We start from the raw sequence: 26904 nt of genomic DNA, 5'->3' as shown, positions 1-26904 counted from the left end.
ATATAATGGAACAAATTAACGACTTTTAATGGACAAAACAAGAACTCAATGTTTCTGAAAGCATCTTTGTTAAAATAAACAAAAATCTGAATATACAAGGGGGAAGAGGGATTGTTTTCTCTTTTCAAATCCTGGTCTTATTTGGAGGTAGCATACATTTTTAAACTCTGCTCTCAGAGGCAAAAGCAGGCAATTCTCTGGGATGGAGGCCAGGCTGCCAACCAGAGCTATACAGTGAGAACCCATCTCGAAACAGCAACAAAGCCTGCACAAACCCTGGCCCTGGCCAGTTTCGATGTCAGCTGTGTTTTCCGAGGTCTGATCAAGTCTAGTTCTCTGGGACACCACACTCTCAAGATCTTAAACAGTGTACACAATCATTCCACACCCGACAACCAAGCACAGGACACGCTCAGGTCCAACCTGCTTGTCCTAAGTAATAGCCCGTGGCTGGCAGAAGAGTCAGGGGAGGCGCCCTGCCTGCTACCTCCGGTACCTTGGTGGGCTGTTCTCGGGTACCTGCTGCTGTGCCTGCTGCTCCTCAATGAAGTGGGAGTTGGCTAGCTGCAGCTCTCGGTCAAGGCGCCCGTATCGATCCGTCACGCCAGCGTTCCAGGTCTGGCTGCTGTCTCCTAGCAGCGCCTGTGTGAGCAGGGACACCCAGTCAGGAGAAACACTCAGGAGCTATTGCTGAGCACTTAAATGGTCCTTAAACCTGGACCAGGCTTTGCTGTGGCAGTGCAGGCTGGTGCCTGGTGGGACGGTTTGAGAACACCAGGAAGGGCTCTCTCTGTCTTCAAGACATCCGGATGAGCCTCACGGAGGGACTCTGCTCCTAAGGAGAGCAGCTAGGGGAAGACGAGAAGGAGCAGTGGGGAGCAGCGTTAGGGCAGGCTGGCTGAGGTCTAGTCAAGTGTCTGCCAAAGGCCCATGAGGTAAAGGCCACTTTGGCCACTCACTAGCTTCTTTGAAGGGTTCAAGGTAGATGGGGACAAGCTGACCAATAGCTTTTCCTAGTTATAGCTTCAAAAAAGAACAGGAGGAGAGGTAGATAAGAACAATGAAAACAAACAGCCCAACAAAAACAAACCCAAGCAAACAAGAAAAATAGACTTGAAGGAATATTCTACCTCACCAAAAGAAACTCAAACAAATCAGAATTTTTTTTTTCTTAAATTCAAGTTTAAATTCTAGGTGATAGCTGTATATTTTTTAAGGATTATATTTTAATAATTAGAAAGGAGTTTCTTTTCTATTTTTATCATTTTTAATTATGTGTTAGTGTGTGTGTCTGCATGCGGGTACGTGCATGTGGGTGAAGGCACTGGATCCCCGGAGCTAGGCTTACAGGTAGCTGTGAGTCGCCTAATATGGATGCTGAAAGCTGAAGTCAAGTCTCAGTCCCCTGGAAAACCAGCAAGTGCTTGTAATCTCATCTCTCCAACCCCCAAAGGGGTTTCCAGTATACAAAACTCTGCCATTTCTTAAAATACTTTCAACAACCAGGCATGGTGGTTTGGGTCTGTAATCTCAGCACTCAGAAAGCTAGGGTAGGAAGATTGTTTTTGAGTTTCAGGACAACCTGGGCTACATAGGCTAGCCATAGCTACATGCATGGCAAAACCCTGTCTCAGAGCAAACAAAACAATCCCCTCCCCCAAATCAATAACCAACATTTTTAAATGAAGAAGTTTAATTTGACAACATTTTTAAATGAAGAAGTTTAATTTGAAATGTGCTGCCAGGTGTGGTAGCCACTTGGGAAGCAGAGGCAGGTGGTTCTCTGTGAGTTCAGGGCCAGGCTGATCTACATAGCGAGTTTCAGGACAACCAGGACTATATAGAAAAACTCTTTCTCAAAAAAACAAACAAACAAACAAACAAAAAATAGGCCAGGCGGTGGTGGCACTCACCTTTAATCCCAACACTGGGGAAACAGAGACAGGCAGAACTCTGTGAGTACAAGCACTCACCTGAACTACAGAGTGAGTTCTAGGACAGGTTCCAAAGCTAAACAGAGAAACCCTGTCTCTAAATAAATAAATAAATACATAAACACATAAATAAATAATAATGTTGAAGCATGTTAAGGATTACTCAGATGTCTACATCAATTTCATTTATTTACTTATTTTTGAGACAAAGTTTCACTATATATCCCAGGCTGGTGCTGAGCCCACACCATGTGGACTGACGGGCCTTACACTTGTAGCCATCCTAGGGGCACAAGCAACCTCCTGGCTACATCAAAATTCAAACATAACCGTGTCGTTATCAAGGAGCCTGGAGACCTGTAAAAAGACAGTAAGTTATTAAGAGTCTTTAGCAGACACCTGGCTCACAGGAGGTGCCCGAAGAGCAGAAGGAGCAGGGGAATTTGGGGGTGGGGGTGGAGGGGAGTGGCAGAGTTGAGGAAAGCTGTCTAGAAGCTAATGTTTGTCTAAATGTCTTTACCACCAAAGGCCAGTTGGTAAAGCCTTGGGCCCTAGCTTGTAGCACTCCTGAGAGGTAATGGAATCTTTTAGACGTGTAGCTAATCACCGTAAAATCAGTACACAGATGAACCCGCACCCAAAAGCTTCTTCCTGCAGTAGAGGGCCATTAACCCACGCTGGACAACATGCAGAGTCAGGCTCTGGAGCACGCAGTCCTAACGGGGATGTCTGGATCACCCCCTCCCCTCAAGGCTCAGGGACCTACACACAAGAGGAGGTGGAAAAGATGGCCAGGGCCAGAGATGGTGGGTGACTCCAAGGAGAAACCATCATCCAGACAGACAGGGCTGATGTACATACGGACTCACGGCAACTATGACAACACAGACAAGCCCTGCCCAGGGTCACACCAGACAACATCCCGGCATGGAGAAAAGGAAGTGAGCACAAAGTCCCATCCCCAAACAACGGTATTTGCCACTAAATGATGCTGGGAGAGTGAAGACCCCTTTTCTTCAAAGGAGTGGCACTGGGCACTATTAACCACACTCTAGGGCAGGCAGGCCACATGCTCAGGATGTGTTCACCAACACAAAACGGACTACATGTTGTTGGCTTTGTGCATGTGTGTTCCAGCTTGCTTTTTTATTTGGTTTTGGTTTGTTTTTTGGTTTTTCAAAACATGGTTTCTCTGTGTAGTCCTGGCTGTCCTGGAACTCACTCTGTAGACCAGGCTGGCCTCGAACTCAGAGAGATCCTCCTGCCTCTGCCTCCTGAGTGCTGGGATTAAAAGTGTGTGCCACCACTGCCTAGCTTGGCTTCAGCGTTTTAAGAAAAAGAAAGAATATAAAATGGAGTGGGTAAGGAGGGGGAAATCTGGGAAGAGTCAGGAGATGGGCAAACAATATGAATAAAATATATCATATGAAAAGAAAAATTTTTAAAGAAGTGGAATTAGTGAGTTTTGTGTCTTGCTGTCATGAGGCCACATGCCCAAAAGCATCGAGACTAACCAATCATGGATAAAACCTGCCAAACAAGCAATAATACAACTGTTCTCTATAAGCTGATCAGCTCCAGAGTTTGTTATGGTGGCAAGTACTAGGAACAGGCACTAACAAACAAAAGACGTCACAATACCTACCCCCCCTCCCCCCGGGCCAGTGTACACAGGTGTGTTCTTCATCACATGGTCCAGGGATGGTCAGCAATTTCAAATCCCAAATGTCTAGACACATGTTTTCTTTAACAGACACTTACATTCGGATGCTTTCTTACCTGTCTGTTTTTCCTTTCAGCCAGTGCCTGCACAGATGAAGCTGACATCTGATCCTTCATGTCCTAATAAGACAGAAAGGGCAGAAAAATAAAGGGAAAAATACCCTTAAAGAAAATCATGGCTAGTATTTCCCATATTAGCAAAATACACAATTGATTGTTGATCTTCAAGCAAAAAAGACAGCATTCTTTGCTTTTATTTTCAATTTCAAACACAAAGGAAATAGGAAAAACCTTCCCTTAAAAACAGGTCATTCAGACACTAAATTTAACTAGACAGAGAAAGGCAACTATCAGACAGAATCAGGGCTCTCTGAACTTTCCAGAGAAGCCAAAGAGCTGATGGGATCTCCATTTTCAGGCTGAGGGGCCTAGGTCTAGAAAGACTGATATCTTCTCAAAGTCAAACAGCCGACAAAGGACAACGTGAAGGTAGAAAACCTAAAGCCTGCACTTGAGGACCATGCAGACACATGTAAACCTGCTCTTCCTAAAGTGCACTCACCATTCCTACCATGGAACTCTTGCACGTCCACTCACTTCTGAGCTGCATTCATTTACGGGACAGACTGTTTCTAACAGCAGAGTGTGTTTCTAAAGTATCAGCAAAAATCGGGATATGTTATTTAACCTTAAGCAAAACTTCTTTAAATATGAGTCATTTTAACTCTTACATTTAACTATAATGGAAAACACTTTAAAAAATCTAAAGTAAGTATGTTGTAATTGCAATACAATTTTTCTTTAAAAAAATGTCAAGATACTTTGGAATTTTGTTTTTTTCTGAATGCTTTTCTCTGCATTTCTGAATTTTCTGAAATTTCAAGTGTACTTATTCTTACAGATGCAAATGTTAGGATATTCAACTTTTGTTGTTGTAAACAGGGTCTTACTCTAGGGCCCGGACTGGCATGGAACTCACTCCATAGACCAGGCTAATCCTGAAATCAGAGATCTGTGTGTCTGTTTCCCTGTACTGGGATTAAAGGTGTGCACATCAACCCTGCCAGGTACCAAGACCTAAGCCAAGTGAGTACTAGATCAGGCATGGCACGGCTTTAAAATTCCTACTATGGCTAATTCTGAAAACCCACCCTGCTTCAACTTTCAAAGTACCTGATCATTCATTCGGCAAGCACTTACTGATGTCTGATATATACCAAGCCTAACTAACAGGTGACATGTTTAGTTCTCTGCTCCCTGGAACTCACACAGTGAAGTACCCAACTCACACACCCAAGAGGTTACTAAAAATGCCCTTCTCTCTGCCTCATCCTGATCTATGCCACAGACTCTTTATGGCAAGTCTTTATTAACAAGTCCCTCTGGGGAGTCTTAAGACTGAAACTTGAACCAGGAGATGGTGGCGAATGCCCTTGATCCCAGCACTCGGGAGGCAGAGGCAGATCTCTGTGAGTTTGAAGCCAGCCTGGTCTTCAGAGCAGGTCAGCCAGGGATACACAAAGTAACACCATCTCAGAAAACAAACAAAAAAGACTGAAGCTTGAGAACCTCTGTTATATACAAATTCTAGAAACCTCAAGACAAGATGGTTATGACAGCATATCCTGGATGGCAGAATTCCCTTTATATTTATCAACTAAATGAGTTTAAGATAACATTTATTCAATCCAGAAATTACATTTATTTAATGTACGTTACTAATGAGAAAGAGCCATATCCGAGGTGGTCTCCAGTTCGCCAACTTTATAACAACAGTCTTTCTAAAACAGTTAGAAGTCTTTCTAAGAAAACAACGAGCACAATACTTCCATAATGGAATCGCTGTGCAGACAGAGAACGTAGCACCTTAGCCTTCAAACCTTGTTCGTAGAATTCGTTAGCTGTCTAAAGTTGGATGATGGGGTAGGTAATGACTTGAACACACCTCCAACAGGCTCCTGAAGTACTGTGTAAGCCTGCTCCATGCTTCTAGGTGCTGCTCAAATGGAGTATCCCTGTAATAAACTCAAACTGCTTAGGATATGTGACTTTTTCTATATTGTTGTATGCCAATAAAGTATTTAAGAAATTAATACTGCTCCATATAATGGATGGATGGTAACAGGACGAACTCTTTGAAAATGCATTTTGCTGTTTTCTATCAAACAATTTAAGAATATTTGCTGCCAGCTGGGAGGTGGTGGTGCACCCCTTTAATCTTAGCACTCGGGAGGCAGAGGCAGGTGGATCTCTGAATTTGAGGCCAGCCTGGTCTACAGAGGGAATTTCAGGACAGCCAGGGATACACAGAGAAACCCTGTCTTTAAAAAAAAAAAAAAAAAGTTCCCTGCTTTGACTCCATCAATAGCAATTTATGTAAAGATATTAACCAAAACAGATGTGTGAAAAGTTTTCTGTGGCATCATTTATAATAGAAAAGTAGAAAGAAGGAACGTGTCCAAATAAGGGGAAGAACATACTAAACTCATACACAGTGTGCTTATCGGGAGATTCCTTTCTGAAAGCAGACGATGTGTGAAGGATCAAGCATGGAAAGGGGCACCAGCCCACTAGTAACCAAAGCAAACCTTTCCCAGTTAGACCAGGAGAGATGAACCGAATTCAGGACTCAGCAACAGATGACTGGGCTAAGTTGGGCGGCATGCTACATTCTATTTCTTCTGTGCATTTGCATTAGTAACTCACAGGGCCACTGTGGTAATTCACAGCGATCACTAAAATGGACACATACGTAAGTATGCAGCCATTGGAAAGGATTATCAAAATTTGCTTCTGTCCAACATAGAAGTCACAGCAGCCGTAGTTCCTTCAAACAAGGTCAGTACATTATTTTAATTAAACTCTTTTAAGCATGCACATAAATTGGGTTTGTAAATCTACTTTTCAATTGCAAGTTTTATAAAGTTTAAACGAAGACTGTTACTTTCTTTTTTGAGACAGGGTTTTCTCTGTGTAGCCCTGATTGTCCTGAAACTCGCAATGTAGACCAGGCTAGCCTCAAACTCAGAAATCCACCTGCCTATCTGCCTCCCGAGTGCTGGGATTTAGGCATTCATCACCACTGCCCAGCAAAGACCATTTTTTCAATAAAAATTTCACACTTGAACTAAAAATTTAATTTTTAAATTTTTTTTTAAAAAAATTTAGTTTTTAGTATAACAAGTTAAAAAATAACTTTAACCTCTAATATTTCTTACATTGGCTATATGTTCAAATGATAATCTTTTGGCTATATTAAGTTAAACCAAATATATTAAACTTGTTTTTCTAATAAGGCTACTAGACATAAGTGGTTCACACTGTATTTCACTTAGACAGGGCCATTCTACATTTACCTGAATTTACACATGTATTTTGTTGTGGTAATTTGTTTTGAGACAGTTTTCACTATGTTGCTTAGGTTGGTCTTGAACTCATGATCCTCCTGCCTTCATCTCCCAAATGCTAAGGCACCAGGTCCAAGTCACAACACACTTTCTCCCTCTTCTGTACTCTCCTTTTCTCTCTCTGATGGGTCTGGAGATTGAACCCAGAACATCATGCATGCTAGGCAAGATCTACAATAAAACTCTTCATAGGAAAAAAGTTACAGGATATCATATCATTTTTTTCTAAGAGTTTGGGGGGGGGGCTGAAGAGATGGCTCAGAGGTTAAGAGCACTGGCTGTTCTTCCAGAGGTCCTGAGTTCAATTCCCAGCAACCACATGGTGGCTCACAACCATCTACAATGAGAGATCTGGTGTTCTCTTCTGGCCTGTAGGCAGAACACTCACTGTATACATAATAAATAAATAAATCTTTAAAAAAAAAAAAAAGTTTGTGTGTTCCAATACCAGAAAATGGTTTAAAAAAAAAATTACTTCCTTCCTTCCTTCTTTACCGTGTATGGGTGTTCTGTATGCAAGCATGCCTGTGCACTATGTGTGTGCCTGGTGCCTGTGGAAGCCAGAAGGTGTAAGATCCCCTGGGACTGTACTCACAGACAGCTCGCTGAGCTCCAGTCCTCTGGAAGAGCACCCACCCAATGCTCTAAACAACTGAGCCCATTCCCCCAGCCCCAGAAAATGGTTATTTCTGAAGAGTAAATTACAGCACTGAAGAGGCATTTTCACCTTTCAAATAGAATTATTTACATTTAAAAAAACACAAGCAGAGAGCATTCTGTTTGTTTGTTTTTTCAGGCAGGGTTTCTTTGTATAACAGCCCTGGCAGTCATGGAACTCACTTTGTAGTCCAGACTGGCCTCGAACTCACAGAGATCCGCCTGCCTCTGCCTCCCGAGTGCTGGGATTAAAGGTGTGCACTGCCACCACATTGGCTGAGAGTATTCTTAAGACATAAACATGTACTTCATTAACTACAGGCTTCTGGCTACTCATCAAGAGGAAAACTACAACACAGTGCTGGGTCAGGGATTGTTTTTTTTTGCTCATCTTGTAAAAAAAAAAAGGACTAATTTTCTTTAATAAACATGCAATAGTTGAATGAAATATGGGTTTTAATCTCAGATTTTTTAAGTTTCTATTTGATAGAGAAAGAGTGAGAGAGAGAGAGAGGGTGAGAGGGTGTGAGGGTGTGTGTGTGTGTGTGTGTGTGTGTGTGTGTGTGTGTGTGTGTGTGTGTGTGTAAAGAGAGTCCTGATGGGTACATTCTCTTAATGGCTGTGTGGTATGCCTCCTATACATGCTCACTGCTGTGGTGGAGCACAGTCTTCACGTGTGGATGGCATTTTATATATGTAGATGGCATTTTATATATATAGGCTACTCACCAGACACCACACAGCAGATCACCTTCACACAGGGATATGGAATTTTAAGCTGTGTTACTAAACAGTTTTAAACATCTTGTAACAATCTATCATGCCAAACACATAATTACTCATCTTCTTTCTAACACATGAGGCTGAGGATCAGCAGTTAGTCCCAATAAAACATGATCCATCTGCCAAAAGAACAACGACTGCCCTGATTATTTATGCTCCTGTTTTCATTTCAACTACTTCCAAGCTGAATGAGCGAGACACTGTCGACCTCAGCACTCCCACTCACGGCCTCTTGTCCCAATGCTATCTGTACACCCGAGGCTTATCTTCACCCTCTAGACGAACCCAAAGCCACTTCTGCTCTACCTGATGGTGAGCTGTTCTTGGGGTGAGACACTGGACTGCTGGGTGCAGGTGCAGGCGTGGTTCTGACCCCCACCCCACCCCAAGTTAAAATCAGAGACTGTTAGTAAGGACTGTTTCACTGATAAAACGGAGGTCCAGGGAGGCTTATCGTTTGTGATGAAAATCTACTAAGGTCAGAGCTTAGCCTAGAACTCAGGTTTCTTGGGGTCTTACTCACTGTTCTTCTAGTTGCTGCAAAACTAAATGCCCTGGATTGCTAGAAAAGCCCAAAGTCACTTGTGGGATCTATCTACAAAACAAACTTCCCCATGTGAAGCCTGGACTGTCGAATAGATGATTCCACAATGTAAAAAGATTGCCTGAATAAAAACGAGCCAGGATGTAGCTCAGTGCTACAGTGCTTACCTAGCATGCATGAGGACCTGGGTTTGATCTCCAGCACTATGCCAAGAGAAAAGTAAGAGGCAAAGAGAGGCTGTTTTACAGAAAAACTAAAATTTATTTTCAGCTAAAAATTACCAGGAAAACTTAGAAAAAAAAAATGGATAGCTTTAGAAGATACTTAGAAAAACATACACAAAACTTTTCAACAAGGGAAGAGTGTAAAGTGCATGGCCAATGAATATTAATCAGAAAGTCACTTGGGAGAAGGGCTGTGGCTGTGGAGCAGGGGCAGAGCGCTTGTCCAGCACGCACAAGTAGCATACGCACAAATCATACAGGAGAGAGATTTGCTTCTTCACATAAAAAAGTTCCTATATATCAATGACTCCTCTGTCTGACAGAGTGACACATCAAGTTAGCATATGCTCTAGAAACCAGGCAGTGATGGTGCACGCCTTTAACCCCAGCACTCAGGGGGCAGAGGCAGGGGATTTCTGAGTTCAAGGCCAGCCTGCGCTACAAAGCAAGTTCCAGGAAAGCCAGGGAAACACAGAGAAACCCTGTTTCAAAAAACCAAAACTAAATAAAGAAAAAGCAGAAGGATAGATGTGGCGCCACACACCTTTAATCCCAGAATTTGGGAGGCAGAAACAGTGGCCAGCCAGGACTATGTAATGAGACCCTGCCTCAAAAAAATAAATAAAAAATATAGGGTAATAACTTTTCTAAATTAGAATAACTCCCAAATGCATTCTAAATGCTTGTCCGTATTCCCACAGATAAGCAAAGCCTCACTTGCATCAAAGAAGATTCTTTCTGCAGCAAATGGAGACCATGACAGGAGCCACAACTGGTCAAAACGCAGAGAATAACTGACCGTGGGGTGCCTAGCCCCAGTGGATACATCTACAACACAAGCCTACATCGAAGAAGGTTCAGGGAACATCACGGAAGAAGGGCTGGAAAGACTGTAAGAGCCAGAGGATGAGGGTGTCTGCTGTGAGATAGTGTCTCCATATATAACAGGGAAACTACACCATGACATTTTAACAATAGTCACCTAACAAGACCTGCACAGTGACACCACCAGCTGACATCCTAATGTGGATGGGGAAATATCACAGGCTCCACTCCTAGATAAAGAGCTATAGGCTATGAATGGCTGCTGGGAGGGAGATCCAGTCTTCTCCAGGGACAAGCCTGTGACAGGCTACCCAATCTCAAGTGGTCAGATCTACACAAACATACATGCAAACAACACTAAACAGAGAGAGCAGGTTGCATTTATATATTCATGTGTGTGCATATACATATACACATACATACACAAATACATAGCATGTGGGTGTATATGTGTGAGGGAGTGTGTGTAACAATAGTAATAAACAAAGAGGAGGTCACAAATTTGAGAGAATTGAGGAGGACAAAGCGGGGAGTTGAAAGGCAGATAGGGAGAGTAGAAATGCAGTCCTTATACATGAAATTCTAAAAAAAATTTAAAAAGTTAAAACATGAAAAAAAAAAGTACGGCACTACTAAACAAAAGGTCACTAGGATCAGTGCTACCTAAGCTTGTGGTTACAAAGTCCTTGTGTAAACTTTGTCTTGTCCCATTGCCCAAATCCACTAACTCTCTTCTCCAGTTTCTACCAAGAGCCTGAGATCTCTTCAGCTGAATACAGAGAAACTGAAGTCAATACACGAAACTGTTTGGGTTTTGTTGTTGTTGTTTCTTGTTTGTTTGTTTGTTTGTGTTTTTTTGTTTTTTTTTGTTTTTTTTTTGTTTTTGAGACAGGGTTTCTCTGTGTAACAGTCCTGGCTGTCCTGGATCTTACTCTGTAGACCAGGCTGGCCTTGAACTCACAGAAATCTACCTGCCTCTGCCTACCAAGTGCTGGGATTAAAGGCGTGAGCCACCACCATCCGGCACCCTTTTTTGCTTTTAATGAAGGTGAGTCCACTGCTATTTCCTTCTTTTCTGTAAGACTGTCAGTTAAAAGTTATTAAAACCAAGTCAGCCAAAGTTCAGGGGTAAGAACTGTTAGTAAAGCTGGCAAATACTAGCAGTTCCCCAAAGGGGAGAAATAAATTGAAACTAAGTCTACCAAGTCGTCCACTGAAAACATAGTTGAGTGTGGTTCGGATCTCAAACTCTGTAAGGACAGTAAAATTCTGATGTATTGCCATGATTTAAAGTAATTCTAAGCGGGCTGCAGAGATGGCTCAGTGGTTAAAAGCACTGGCTGCTCTTCTAGAGGTCTCGAGTTTAATTCCCAGCAACCACATGGTGGCTCACAACCATCGTGATGAGATCTGGTGCCCTCTTCTGGTATAAAGTTGATAGAGCACTCATAAACAAAATAATTAAATAAATCTTTAAAAATAAAATAAGATAATTCTAAGATGTACTCTAAACAGATTTTCAAATATTAAGAAATGAACTTCAGTATCTACCTCGAGTCATAGTTATACCAATTAAATTTTCAATGTACTAAACTCTTTGAATTCCAATTTTCAAAACTCAAACATCACCTTACAGAAAGAATAAATGCACTGATTAAAGAACATATACTTTACAGCAAGGCACCATGAAATATTAGGGTCAAAAGTAGCTTCCTTCAGAAAAAACAATATAAAAAACAGAAAGCTGGGAAGAAGAGAGAGGAGAAGGGAGGAAAGGAGCATGGGATAGAAGAAGCAGGGAGGGAGCGAGGGACGGAAAACCAACTACATGTGAGAGAAAACTGAGGGCTAGAGATGACTCGGCGTTAAGAGCACCTGCTGCTGGTCCTGAGTTTAGTTCTAGCCACATGCTGGCAGGCTCAGAGAGCCAGATGTGGCGGTTCATGCCTATAAAGCTAGTACTTGGGAGGCTGAGGCAAGTAAATCACCATGAGTCTGAGGCCAGTGTGGGCTACAGAGTGAGATCTTGTCTAAATAAGTAAATAAAAACAAATGAGGGAATTACACAGCAACGATGTCACCTAACAATGTGCTTAGCAGAACAGCATTCACAGCTGCCTAGAAAGGCAGAATGTTGAATCCAAACACTCACGTCTCCACAGGGTTCCTGGAGTCAAAGAGCTTTCTGCTCTATTACATGTGAGCGAATATACAAACAATTTAGTTATCAGTACAGAGAAAGGCCAACTACTGAGTGAAACAAGGATGTATAAAGTTCAATGATAATCCACCATGAGAGATCTTTTCAAGAGGAAATCACATGATGAAAGTCTCTGGCAAGCACGTAGCAAGGTTCTTACCATATGTCAGCAATGGTCTGATCCCAAGTCTTTTTCTTCAAGGAAGCTCCTTTCGAGTACATATGTTAATGGCAGCTGCTTCTCTTACATCTAGTTATGCTAATCAAATGGCTTAGCCATATAGTTTCAAAATACAAAATGCATCTGAATGACACAAGATTTTACCTAAACTGTATTTTCTTGTTTATACTTTACTGGTGAGCAATAGTCTTAATAATTTAGTACTAAAGATGTGTCTACTTGATGGCTTATTTTTACATGCCGTCCTTGGCTTGCCTGCTCTGGGTAACTCCTGAGAGGTTGTCAAGCAGTTGTATACGGCAATAGTAATAGCATGGGCGGTGGGAGTTCTCGAAGCAACTCAGATGGCAGAGAGGGCCACTGGCCAAACCCAGGAAGAGCCAGCCACTCTTCAACAATGCCCAAGATTACCAGTCGATCGGGAGACCGAATGGCTTGTACAAGAGAGAGATTTTTTTAATCATCATTTGAAACAAACTGGAGATATAGGCAAGTGGGATCAGGCTATTAAAGTAACCTTCCAGCCAGCAGTTTATTGTCTCGTTTTCACTCTAACAAACCAGACAGTATTAAAAGTAGACATCACCACCACCACCCCGCCCCACCTCCGCCAAGCCAGAGAAGTTGTATATGCGACACTCGCCTTGGTTGTTTCAGAGTCAACCTGCTGGTCTGTGATTGAGGGAGGTTCTGAGAAGTGTGTCTATCTCCTATACATAACACCAGAAGGAGTGCACTTACCCTGACAATTTGCCGAGTACTTGTGATGAAGGCTTTTCTTATGCTCAATTCCGTTGCATCCAGGTTGAATTTCCTAGGATTTGCTTCAACTATGCGTGGGCCAAAGAGTTAAGGTGAAGCAAACGTACTGTCAAAAGCCTAGCAGCATCTTGTTAAACTACAGGACACTGAAATGAGGCTAAAACAGCCAAACCTCCTGGAAACACCCAACTTGACATAAACATTCCTAAACTTTCTCTCCAACCACAGAGAAGATCCCTCTGTCCCAAGACAGAGATGACCTGGAAAGTTAAAAATAGCCTCTGCTAGCTAGGCATAATGGAGCACACCTGTAATCCCAGCACTTGGGAGGTGGCTCTTGTGTTCCAGGCCAACCCGTGTCTCAAAAAACAGGGGCTGGGAATGTAGCTGGGGTGAATGGAGGGGAAGGGTGGGGGGTAGAAAAGAGCTATGGGGCTCACCATAAATTCATGGCTATTTGAGCACTGGGCGGCTAGGATCTTGCTGATGTTTGCCAACACTTATGTCTATCCTTGTTTGCCTTCCCCTTAGTTGACACAGGGAACCCAGAGTGGCCTGGACTCACTCTGTAGCCAGGCTTTGACCTATAGTTATAGCACGGCCTCAACTTCCCACGTGCTGGTATCAGAGTCACCACAGCCAGCTTCTATAGACCTTTTGAGATGCCATTCCAAGACTCTTTTCCTATGCTAACATGCTAGCCCTCTTCCTCAACCTGAAGAGATCAGGGGAGCTGCCTTTGCTCCCTTTTTCCTCAGGCCTGGTCCAGACACTAGAAAAACCTTGTGGTCTCTCTCATAGCCTGTAATTACAGTATTTATGTCATTATTTATTATTTGTTCTCAACCCTAATTCCATGAGGCCTGGTAGGTAGGTAGTTCATTTGACCTAGACTTAAAAACCAAAAAAATGTTTGGTACAAAGAACACTCAATACATGATTGGTGAATGAGTGATAAATATCAAAACCTTTTAATAACTTAAAAGGTACCATGAAAAAAATGAATGAGGAAAAATTACCATTGTCACTTGAACAGCAGTTAAACACTCTACACATCAATTTCCCAGAAGCCTGTGCTGCCTAGTGAGTGACCATTGTAGAAGCCAGTATCCTTGGTGTATTATTTCAAAGAAAAACACAAACCAGAATGCAGACATGGAACCAGGATGTTTTCTAACTACAGTTTTGGTTGCAGAGACTTTCCAGTTGAAAACTGAAAGCTGCACAATTCAGCTTCAACAGATCTCCAGTTCATCGGTCAGACCTGTGGGCTTTCCCCTAGCATTAACTGCATCCATCTGAACGATGGACCCGCTCTCGCCAAACACAGCTTCATGGTACAAGGCAGCTCTGCAATGGACAGTGGCATTTTAAAACCACTTAAGTGGAAGTGGAGTCTTTGAAGGTGTCCTTTTGAGGTCTAACTACCACGCTGTAACACCGGTCTGTCTCTTGTGCCCCTCAGCACTGACTGCTAGTGTGGTGCATGCACTCACACCCGTGTTTCTGCGGGGTCAGAACCGTGGTCCTCATGCGTTGGGTTAGTCAAGTACTATATGACCAAGCAGCATCCCCAGCACAGCTGCTAATCTTTACAGCCAACCACTCTGGGCAGGCACCATTCTAAGCTTTGACACATCTAACTCTCTCGACACTAGAAGCTGGGCAATCTCGTTGTCCTAGCATTCTTTTGAAGAGGACACTAAAGCCAGAGTCACTATTGTGACACTCTTATCAAATATATATTCCACACTGTCCCTGGCCCAGAGCTCCTAAGGCCCTTGGAGTCTCTAGATTCTATTGCTATTGCTAGGAGATGACTGATAATTCCTACACAGTTCCTCTGGTCACCAAACAAACCAACGCTGTAACTAGTGGCATGAACTTCCAGCCACAATTACCCCTGGGAGGAGAAAGGGACTAAAGGCTGAGCTAATCAACAATGTCCAATGACCTAATGAATAATATTTCTGAGATGAAGCTTTTATAATACTGAAACGGACAGGGTTCCTGTGGAGCACCACCGGAGGATGGCATTCCTGGAGACCACACATGCTCTCCTGGGCATCTCTTCCACATACAGACTCCAATACACGGGCAACCCAAGCAATGTATTTCTCTGAGCTCTACAAACTGCTCTTGAAAATTAAACAAACAGGATGTGGGTCTGAAGCACAGGTCAGAACCTGGGGTTTGCACGTGGCATCTGATATGGGGGCCATGAATGCTACAACATCCCATGCTATCTCCAGGGAGATAGTGTCAAAACTGTAGGACGGACACTTAGCTGGGGTCTGTTGGAGAACTGTTTGGTGTGTGAGGGAAATCTGCACAGATATCACAAGTATTAATATTTTACTGTGTACGAGGGAGACTGTGTATAGTGGAGTGAGAAACTGAACACCAGCAGACTGACTCCAGGGTCCAAAGTGATGATCACTGCTCTAGCAGCCTGGATAATGCAGGATTCACCATCCACGGAAGCTCAAGGCTGTCCTACCTGAGCTCACTGGGCAGACTTCAAAAGTCATGTACAAACAAGAGCCAGATCAATCTCCATAGAAGCAAACCTTTCATCTACGGCTCAAGGTCTGGACAGAACTGCCCTCTTGCCTCTGTTGCCGAGGCCCTCCACCCTCCACCACAGAAGGAAGGATATTGATGGTCTCATCCAGGTCCTCCAGATCCCACTCTATGCTTCGGAGGTTGTTCCTCAGCTCGTTGGTGGTCCAGTCGATCTCTTCCCTTGTTGCTGCAGAGGGGCCCTGCAGGAGCTCCGTCCATCTCTGAAACAACCCTTGGGCAGTGTTGACTGCCTTCTGTACCTCTCTGTAGTCAAGGGGAAGGGGAAGGAAGGAGAGATCACACATGACTCAGTCCATGAATGACGGCAGGACTTAAGGCAACATCACCACACACCACCCTCACAACCCGGTCACATCACCATCACCACCCTCACAACATCACATCACCATCACCACCCTCACAACCTCACAACCCCGTCACATCACCATCACCACCCTCACAACCCCGTCACATCACCACCACACACCACCCTCACAACCTTGTCGTACTGAACAAGGCCCAAACACACAGACTGGGTATTATGTTCCCAGCAGATGCAGAATAATTGGCCATTATTTCAGCAACTTTAACATCACATTTGTTTGAGGAAGACAGTTCCTTTTTTTTTTCTAAACAGACAATACTAAAGTGACACAAAGAAGCAATCTTATTGCTTAACTAAGGGTCCTTCACATTCATTTAGCTTTCATTGGGTGTAATAGTCAATCTTTATTTTCTTGGGGTAGGAAGAGTGGAGAACTAACTACTCTCCCATGACTTGTGTTTTATATAAAGTATTTGAATCTGAGACATTTTAAACTCAAAATCTCCCTGGAAGATTTCTAAACATTTCAGCTTTGCTAGTATCTGCTTCCCTAGATTAAGTTACACTGTGTACCAGAATGATGCTTTTCTTGTTTAGAGTGTGGGACTAGGCCCAGAAATGCTACCATGCAGCATGCTTTCACAGCAGATGTAGTTAAAAAGGTCTATGAGTACCCCTCACTAAGACGGAGCTTAAATCCCATTTAACGTTATATCCTGAAGCTACTGTTCCAAAAAGTCAGTATGCGGGCATAAATGTGGGCACACGCATGTCAAGGCCAAACAGCAACCTCAGCACTGTTCTTGAGCAGCTAGCCACCCTGGTTTGTGCCATTGTGTCTCTCATTGGCCTGGGGCTCATTAATGAAGCTGAGCTGTCTAGGGAGCAAGCCCCAGATCTCTCCCTGTCTCCACCTACCCAAGCTGGGATAACAAGCTATGGTTGCTGGAGAGCCAACTAAGGTCCTCACGCTTGCCCAGCAAGCGCGTTACAAATGAACTGTCTCCATAGCCCTGTCTGGGATCCTAACTACAGTAATTGCAGACCCATGAGTCCATGTAATTGTGCAGAAGCAGACACTGAAAGGGGTGGATTTTATTATGGGTAAAGTAATCCTTAAAAAAAGGGGAGGGAGCCAAGGGTGGTGATATCTCAGCCAGCACTCAGGAGGCAGAGGCAGGCAAATTTCTGAGTTCGAGGCCAGCCTGGTCTACAGAGCAAGTTCTAGGACAGCCAGGGCTACAGAGGGAAACTCTGTCTTTAAAAAACAAAGCAGAAGCCGGGCGGTGGTGGCGCACGCCTTTAATCCCAGCACTTGGGAGGCAGAGCCAGGTGGATCTCTGTGAGTTCGAGGCCAGCCTGGTCTCCAAAGCGAGTTCCAGGAAAGGCGCAAAGCTACACAGAGAAACCCTGTCTCGAAAAACCAAAAAAAATAAATAAATAAAAATAAAAAAACAAAGCAATAGGAAAGGTAAATATTCATTAGTTCACATTTCTTTTTTTTTTTTTTTTTTTTTTGGTTTTCCGAGACAGGGTTTCTCTTGTGTAGCTTTGCGCCTTTCCTGGATCTCACTTGGTAGCCCAGGCTGGCCTCGAACTCACAGAGATCCGCCTGCCTCTGCCTCCCGAGTGCTGGGATTAAAGGCGTGCGCCACCACCGCCCGGCTTTAGTTCACATTTCTAAGGCAGATGTTTTAAGAGACCTCAAAGGTAGGTACTGTCATCAATGGCTCAGACCTTGAAAGAAAAGCCAGAGGTCATAGTGTATCCAGGAACCTCAACTTGACAGTACTGAAGAGGCCTCCCAGAGAATCCAAGAGCCCAACCTGCTAGTAACATTTTCCAGGCATGAATAAGTAATAGGGAATAATGTGGGTCACAACCAAGTTCTCGAATGGTGGTAGGGTTTTTTTTGGTTTGGTTGTTGTTTGTTTGTGTTACAAAACAAGAGTCTCTCTGTGTAGTCCTGGCTGTCCTGGAGCTCACTCTGTAGACCAGGCTGGTCTCGAACTGAGATTTGCCTGCCTCTGCCTCCCGAGTGTACAGATTAAAGGATTGAGCCACCATCCCTAGTTGGTGGTGGATTTTGAAAGAATCTCACTATGTTATGTAGCCTAGGCTAACCTTGAATTTAGAATCCTTCTGCCTCAGCTCCCTGAAGGCTGAGCTTACTGTAAGCAAATGCAACTATGCCTTACAGCAAACTTTTGGAAACACTGTTCAGAACTTCCCAAAAAACTTGAAATTTCTACATAGTGCTAAGAGCCACAAGCCACCTTTAATAATGACAAGACCAACCAGGACACTCCTCCACTCAGAACTGCATACAAGCACCTAGCAATAAACACTGAGGAGTACTTAGTATTTCAACTAAGTCAATCGATAAACCTCAGCAGCACATAATCCCGCCACCCATCCATTTTCCATCCTGGAGGGCAGAAGGAGAAGTAAATGCCCTTCTTTCCTTCTCAGACTTCCCAGGAAAGGAAAGGGAGGGCCTCAGTCAAACCAGCTGAGGAGGGGCTTCCAGGAAACCACCTGCCCTACACAGCCAGCCCCTTGAGAGCTTTACTGAATGAGCGGCTGTGAGCAAAACACTCCTTTATTCGGACAGTCCAGCTTAGCTGTTTCCAGGTCTTCCTCCCAAATATGCAATGGGAATGATGAAAGAATACACAGGAGCACAGATACACTTTGACTTCTCAGGAGTAGGCGAAGCAAGCTTCTTGGAAAGGAACAGTTGGCTCACCAACAGCATTGGAATCGTGTCTGGCATTTCAATGAAAGCTCGCTCGCCAGCTTCCTAAGAGCTGTGGCTCTAGCTCCTCATGCAGAGAAGCCTTGATCAAGTCACTGAGGAAGAGAAATAACCATCTCCCCGTGAGCCAGGCAAGCATCTGCTCATCTGCTTCCAGAGTCAGTGTCAGGCACCATGCCACAGGCCACAAAGCGCCGGGGTAGGAAAGCTTCAAAAACAGACTGCCCACTTGCTGTCCGCCGACAGACAGCCTGTCACAACCAAGGGGCCTGACGAGTTCTCAACACCAACCACCTCATGGCAACAGGAGCACTCGTGACAGCTCTTCTTCCCTGGTAAATGAAAGACTGCACCTCTGCAGAACAGAAGAGCCACCCAAAGTTCCCAACAAGATTCTACACCCCCTTTAAACAAAAGTTGAAGCAACAGGACTCCCCTCTGGAAGCTAACTCAACGCTGACCAGGTGCTACAGATTTTAAAGCCTCTTCCAAACAACTCTTCAATCTGTCATGCCCTAGTAAACGGCTCGCTACCCCAACCAACCCAGCTTGGGAGGGCTGCAGAGAATATTCCCAAATGTCACCGCCTCCAAAAAAAAAAAAATCACAATGTTTTCTGACTTGTATCTAATGAAGTTTGCCAAGTGTAGGCTGGGCATGGTGGTACAACACCTTTAATCTCAGCACTCAGAAGTTTGCCAAGTGTAGGCTGGGCATGGTGGTGCAACACCTTTAATCTCAGCACTCAGAAGGCAGAAAGAAACAGGAGGGTCTCTGTATTCCAGGATAGCCTGGTCTAGTGAGCCCTGTCTGGAAAAGAAAAAGAAAGTTTGCCAAGTAGAAAAAGAAATGAGGAATGTCTCAGCTAATAGTGAGTGCCACACTCTGGACATGGCTTGAATGGGTCTCTAAGGGTTCATGCAGGTGGCTTGGCCCTCAATATGGCAGTGTGGCGGTGTTGAGAGCCTTAGAGGCATGTCCTAGTGGGAGGTGATCAGATCCTTGGCCATGGCACTCAAAAGCCATAAAGGAGTTCTTGTGGGACCCCAGCTAGCTCCTGAAGAAAAGTTGCTACAAAGGCAGAGCTTGTCCCCCTCCTTGATCTCTGGCTTCCTGCCTCCACAGTACCTGTCCCTCTCACAAATGACTGATCACCTTGTGATACAGCCCAGGGGTCTTTCTCTACAGAACCCAATCTTGGATTTTCCAGGAGATAAGTAAACCTCTTTTCTTTACAAAGTGTCCAGCCTCGGTTACTGCACTACACTAACAGAAAAGGGTTTTGTTTCTTAGAAACAAACTGCAGGACTGCAGTTCCACCCTCCCTTTGGGTTCTGCCTTCTTTGACAATGCGCACAGACTCTGGGGTGGCATCTGCTCCCGCTACTGTGCTTGCGTAACAATTACTCCCAACTAAATAGTGTTGGCTGTGCTCACAGGCTCTGTGGGTGAGGAATCAGACACCAACAGGGATGAGCTGTCTCAGGTCTGGGATGAAGAAGGTGAAGAACAGGGGCTCCCCAGTCACTTCCCCCAGCAGCCTGAGGTCTCTCCTCATCCTCTGGTGGAGTGGCTTCAGTGTGGCTGACTTTCGACCTGTCAGCTGAGGCACCCTAAGCTTGTGTCCTGAGAGAAGATGACGCAGGGGGAAGCTGCACTAGCTGAGGGACTTCGGGAACGAGTGTCACTGCTTCCTTCTGTCAATCAAGGCAGCTACAAAGGTCTGCCAGGTGCAACACCAGGGAGCACAGACTGCCGACTGACGGAAATGGATGCCAGCTTCCCAGTGTAAGAAGCAAACGGACAACTCATACACTGGTGCAGCCCGTGTCTGGGACAACAAACTTCTCCGTAAGGACTTACAGACACGTCTCTGGTTCCACAACATCCAGGAGCCTAGTAAAGGCAATCGTCTGATGCAGAGGTGCAGCCTCAAAGACCCAGCCGCAAGCTGGGCAAGCCCCAGCCACCCCTTTCCTCACCCACCTCCCACGCTGCCCAAGCTCGTTCCTGCCCTGCACCCCACACACTTCATTCCAGGGCCACTCACTGATAAAAGAGGAGCTCTTCCCATTGCTTGACTTCCACACATCTGCATTTCCGGGAAAACCGACAACACACTCTTCACCTAGCCTAACTGTCAGCCAAATTCAGAAAAAGTCTCCACTTAATTAATTATCTACAGTCATACACATTTTGACCTAACTCACTTTTGCATTACTATCACCAAAATCATAGAGAGAACAGGAGAGGAAAGACCAATTTCTGCCTTGGGGTTTCAGAAGGTTCAGTCCATGGTCTCTTGGCCTCATGTGCTTGGGCAGAACATGATGTCAACAGGAGAGTGTGGCAGAGGGGAGGTGTTCATTCATGGCAGGCAGTAGCAGAGAAAGTGAGACAGGAAGGGCCAGGGTCAGGACTCCCCCAAGGACGGGGACACACACACGGGGACACACACACACACACACATACACACATGGACACACACACACACACACACACACACACACACACACACACACACTGACTTACTTCTTCCAGCTAGATCCTCCCTGCTAACATTTTGAGAACTCCCAGACAGCAGCACCAGCCCAGGCCCAGCCTGGGAATCCAAGGGCCCCTTGAGGTGGCCCTTCCTGTCCAAACAGCACGCTGCTCCCACAGCGCCCCACAGGGTGACACCTCTGACCCTGCAGGCGGGGTCAAGAGTGAATCTGACTTGTCCTTACTTCCGTGTACTTGACTCTAGACCACCACACTTACTTTCTCGGAACAGCTTCTGTTCCTGTGACTCGGGCCTTTCTAGTGTGTACCAATTTCCTTCTCCCACTTAGTCCCAGCGTTCCCCAGTGTTCTTTTACAACTTCTGGGTGCTCACCAGCGTCTGCGGGTTCAGAGCACCTCTTAGGCTGATGAGTTTCCAGCTGTATTCCCAACCCTGACCACCTCTCCAGGGTTAACCCCTTCCTCTTTAGCCACCCACCGAACACCACCTGTCGGAGCACTGGCCTAGAGGGCCGCACTTACCCTGCTCCCTTCTGACTCGGCGCTCCGGCACGCCAGGCCGGTCTGTGACTGCCACAACGCTAGGTGCTCTCACTTCACAGACACCACTCTGCCTATTTACACACCCAGCTTCCCAGAGTCACTGTGAGCATCTCCACGGCCTCCAGGAAGGGCCTCTCTTGGTGCCTGTCATTCATTACCATGCTGCTGCTTCTCGGTGTCTAAGTAGACTGTGAGCAGAGGGTTGGACTGGTATTTTATGTTTTCTCTACTTCCAGCCTAGTGCCTTAAATGCACAGACAGAAGCTAGCACGTACTCTTTACTGATGGTGGTGTCGGTAGAGGAGATAGGGTGCTTCATGGAAGGCAACTCCATCAGTGGGGGGTGGGGAGGGGGGCACTGTGTGTTTAGAAGTCATAGAGGTGAGCGGCCAAGCGGAGTGGACAGTTTGTCGAGACATAATAAATAGCTAACATTGAAAGGATGCATCTCCTGAGCCAGGAGCACTTGATATGAACTGTCACCTTGGAAAGACAGCCAGGTAATGGAGAATTCTGTCTCATTTCAAAGAAGAGAAGCTGAGGAGTAAATAGGGGTCTCACTGCTAATAAACAGCTGAGGCTCCACATTTAAATAACCTAAGTTCACTGAGGACAGATAAAACAGGGTCAATTATGTTGACCCAAGGAAGACCTCATCTTGATGCCATTAGAGATTTTTGGAACTGGGAAGGAAGTGAAATTAGGGATTTAGGAATACTGGTTTGGTAGCAGCGGCTACATCAGTGTGAGGGAAACTTCAAAAGGAAGCCTTGGGAAGCACTGATTTAAGTGTGCAATCATCAGCAAGCGGTCTTGCACGATGCTCTGATAAACTGTCACGTCTGGTGATGGCGGTCTTTGTCATGCAATGACAATTGGAGGGGACCAATCTGGTTCCTGCTAGATGGGCTGCTCCGGGGTATAGTCTTCCATGGCAGACAATGTTGTCATCTTGTGGATAGTCTGTCCTGCACAGCAGCCCTTGTTGTCCCTTGTAGGCCCAGAAGAGCAGGCAGTGGTTTTGGTTTTGGTTTTGGTTAGCAAAAGCAGTTTCTAAGTAACTTACATTTGTAATTTTTTCACTCTTAAATATGGTGGTAAGCTACATGTCCCAGATTTGTTCTGGCTTTAGGTTCTCATGGATTATATTCCTGTAGCATACATAAGAGCTAGCTCAGTGCACGTGTACAACAAAGCTTTTCATAAACACTGCCAGACTACCCCAGGATGTGCAGGCCGACTTTATCAATCCTTTGCAAGTGCACAGGTTCAGTACTAACTCGCTGGGTGAAAGAAATACAGTATAGGAACTTACTCAGTATTTGATGAGTTAATTTAGTCAAGTTTTTGGTTCTTTACACACACACACACACACACACACACACACACTGCTACCAATCTTCCAGAATTAGCTTTTTTGAATTTTCAACCTCTAGTAAAACAAGACACAGGAAAACCATAAAACTGAGCATGTGGGGATGTGTCAGTACAGTCACGTGTCGCTTGGTGAGTGGGCTACAGTCTGAGACATGCGTCATTAGATAATGTTGTCGTTGGGAGATGACACAGACGTACTTACATCAAATAAGAAGGCTACCCCACTAGGCCATAATCGCACAGCTCTCCGTCTTTAACTTTCTAAACTACGTTTGTATTATCTTGTGTGCATCTGGTGGGGCATGCCACACCGACTGCTCAGAGGTCAGACCGTGGCGACGTTTCTCTCTTCCTACCACCATATGCTTCCCGGCCAAGGCAGCCCTCCAACCACTGGGCCGACTTACAGGCCCGGCCTTTGAGACAGTTTCACCCTGTGGCTCAAGACGGTCTGAAATTCACTATGCAGCCCAGGCTGACCTCAGTCCTCTGGCTTCTATCTCCCAAGTGCTGGGGTTACAGGCACACACCGGCCACATCTCGCTTAGAGGTGTTTTTGTTGTTCATTTACCTGCTTGTTTGTTTGTTTTACTATCCTCCCTCATTGAGACAAGGAAGCTTTAGGAAATGCTAAGATTTATTTATTTTATTTTATGAACCTGACTGTTGTGCTCTCATGCATGCTTGGTTTCCATAGGGGTCAGAAGAGGGCATCAGATCCCCTGGAACTGGAGTTATGAACAGCACACTGCCATGTGGGTACTGGGAATTGAACCTGGTTCCTCAGCAAGAAAAAGTGTTCTTAACCTCTGAGCCATCTCTCCAGCTGCCCAGGTGGTTAAAAAGAAATTCCTGAGTCAGGCGGTGATGGCGCACACCTTTAATCCCAGCACTCAGGAGGCAGAGGCAGGCGGATCTCTGTGAGTTCAAGGCCAGCCTGGGCTACAGAGTGAGTGCCAAGAAAGGTGCAAAGCTACAGAGAGAAACTCTGCCTCAAAAAACCAAAACAACAACAACAAAAAAGTTCCTGTTCACTGAGTTAAAATTCTGTTTTCAAGGGCTCAAACTCAGATCTTCTGGTTCCATAAGGAAAACAGATTTGTTTGGAGGCTGAGATTAAACAGGTCTTGGTAGAGGAATGCTTTTCATACTCAAGGTCAAAAGAACTGAGGCAAGCAGCCAAAATGTCTGAGCCCTGATCTCTTTAGCCGTCCCGGGGGTGAAGGCTAGCTTATCTTGAAAGTCCCTTGCAGGTCTGAGAAGTCAGAGCTTGACTCAGTGGAGGCTGTACAAGAGGAGAAGAGAAGGAGCCAGTGACTCACACCTCGACAGGTTTCCAGACTTGTGAAGTGCTGGCACTGTCGGCACTCCAAGAGTCAGAGAAGGAAGCAGGCGTTCTCTCTGTCTAGCTTGCCTCGCTTGTTTCAATACTTGCTTTCCTGTAGGAGACATGAAGATGCTTGGTCTTAGCAATTGGAATGTTCCTAGGTGGCTAACGAGGAAGGGGTTAACCCTGGAGAGGTGGTCAGGGTTGGAAATACAGCTGGAAACTCATCAGCCTAAGAGGTGCTCTGAACCCGCAGACGCTGGTGAGCACCCAGAAGTTGTAAAAGAACAATGAGGAACGCTGGGACTAAGTGGGAGAAGGAAATTGGTACACACTAGAAAGGCACGAGTCACAGGAACAGAAGCTGTTCAAGAAAGTAAGTGTGGTGGTCTAGAGTCAAGTACATGGAAGTAAGGACAAGTCAGACTCACTCTTGACGCCCCCTGCAGGGTCAGAGGTGTCACCCTGTGGGGCGCTGTGGGAGCAGCGTGCTGTTTGGACAGGAAGGGCCACCTCAAGGGGCCCTTGGATTCCCAGGCTGGGCCTGGGCTGGTGCTGCTGTCTGGGAGTTCTCAAAACGTTAGCAGGGAGGATCTAGCTGGAAGAAGTAAGTCACTGTGTGTGTGTGTGTGTGTGTGTGTGTGTGTGTGTGTGTGTGTGTGTGTCCGTCCTTGGGGGAGTCCTGACCCTGGCCCTTCCTGTCACTGTGTGTGTGTGTGTGTGTGTGTGTCCGTCCTTGGGGGAGTCCTGACCCTGGCCCTTCCTGTCTCACTTTCTCTGCTACTGCCTGCCATGAATGAACACCTCCCCTCTGCCACACTCTCCTGTTGACATCATGTTCTGCCCAAGCACATGAGGCCAAGAGACCATGGACTGAACCTTCTGAAACCCCAAGGCAGAAATTGGTCTTTCCTCTCTCATTCTATGATTTTGGTGATAGTAATGCAAAAGTGAGTTAGGTCAAAATGTGTATAACTGTAGATAATTAATTAAGTGGAGACTTTTTCTGAATTTGGTTGGCAGTAGGCAAAGCAAAGAGTATTTTGATTTTGCATTTTATTCTTTAGGCAATGGGCAGCCATTAAATGATATTAAGTAGGTTATACCTGCTTGGGCCGTGAAGGGCTATATTGTGCTGTCCAATATGGAATTCACATGTGACTATTCAGTTATGACCAAGGACTGTAAACGTAGTGTCACTGAGGAACTAACATTTAATTATTTTAAAAACTGACACACAATCTGGTTGCCAAAAAAGTGGCATGTATGTATGGAGCAATTAGGGTATGTGAGTGTCTTCTTTTTTTTTCTTCTTTCAGACAGGGTCATATGTAGCCCAGGCTAATCTCAAACTTATTGAGATTGAACACCTGTTCCTTCTGCCACTAACTTTGAGGTGCTGGGATTACAAATGTTCCCTATCACCCCAGACTTTGACTATATCCCTTGAACTGTAAGTTTAAAGAATTCTAAATATAGGACAATATGTTCACATTTCTAACAGCCAAATTGAAATGAGATAGAAGTTGAAAATAACAAATTTTGAAGACTTAATACAAATAATCTTTAACTGCATGTTGAAGCCATGTGCATGCCTACAATCTCAGCACTCAGAAGGCTGAGCAATAACTGCTGAGTCTAAGGTTAGTCTGGAGGACACTGCAAGTACCAGGCCAGCAAGCTCTACATAACAAGACCCTATCTAAAAATAAAAATAAAAAATCACAGCTGGCAATAATATTTTAAATCTATTAATGAAGACATTTGCCAGGCGGTGGTGGCACTCACTTTTAATCCCAGCACTCAGGAGGCAGAGGCAAGAGGATCATTGTGAGTTTGAGGCCAGCCTAGTCTACAAAGCAAGTTCCAGGTTATCCATGGTGTATACAATCAAATATATTAAAACTGTTTCTTTCTTTTTTTTTTTTTTTTTCATTTCCCTGTGTAGCTTTGGAGCCTTTCCTGGATCTCGCTCTGTAGACCAGGCTGGCCTTGAACTCAGAGATCCGCCTGCCTCTGCTTCTCCAGTGCTGGAAATAAAGGCGTGCGCCACTACCACCACCACAACCACCACCACCACCACCACCACCACCACCACCACCCAGCTTAAGATTGTTTCTTAACACATCAGTAAAAAGGTTTTCCTTCTCCCATCTAAATTAAAGCAAGGTAAAAGAAATACCTTTTTACTGAATATTAAGAAACAGTTTTAATATATTTGATTGTATACACCATGGATAGTAAAGTATCTCATCTAAAATACCA

At 44.9% G+C, this 26904-nt stretch overlaps 1 protein-coding gene across 1 annotated transcript in view; it reads right to left on the bottom strand.

Annotated features, from left to right (window-relative positions):
* Stx6 (syntaxin 6) overlaps positions 1-26904 on the bottom strand; it is a 46328-nt gene that overhangs the window by 17092 nt on the left and 2332 nt on the right. The window contains exons 2-5 of the mRNA XM_006985650.4: positions 15899-16068; positions 13219-13313; positions 3714-3776; positions 520-642 (exon numbers count right to left, since the gene is read on the bottom strand). Of these exons, the coding sequence (XP_006985712.1) occupies positions 520-642; positions 3714-3776; positions 13219-13313; positions 15899-16068 (451 nt within the window). The remainder of the gene's footprint in view (positions 1-519; positions 643-3713; positions 3777-13218; positions 13314-15898; positions 16069-26904) is intronic.

This window comes from Peromyscus maniculatus, chromosome 11, assembly GCF_049852395.1.
Source record: "Peromyscus maniculatus bairdii isolate BWxNUB_F1_BW_parent chromosome 11, HU_Pman_BW_mat_3.1, whole genome shotgun sequence".
Lineage (NCBI taxonomy): Eukaryota > Metazoa > Chordata > Mammalia > Rodentia > Cricetidae > Peromyscus > Peromyscus maniculatus.
The sequence above is the reverse complement of the archived record's forward strand: the minus strand, read 5'-3'. Positions and strand labels throughout refer to the sequence as shown.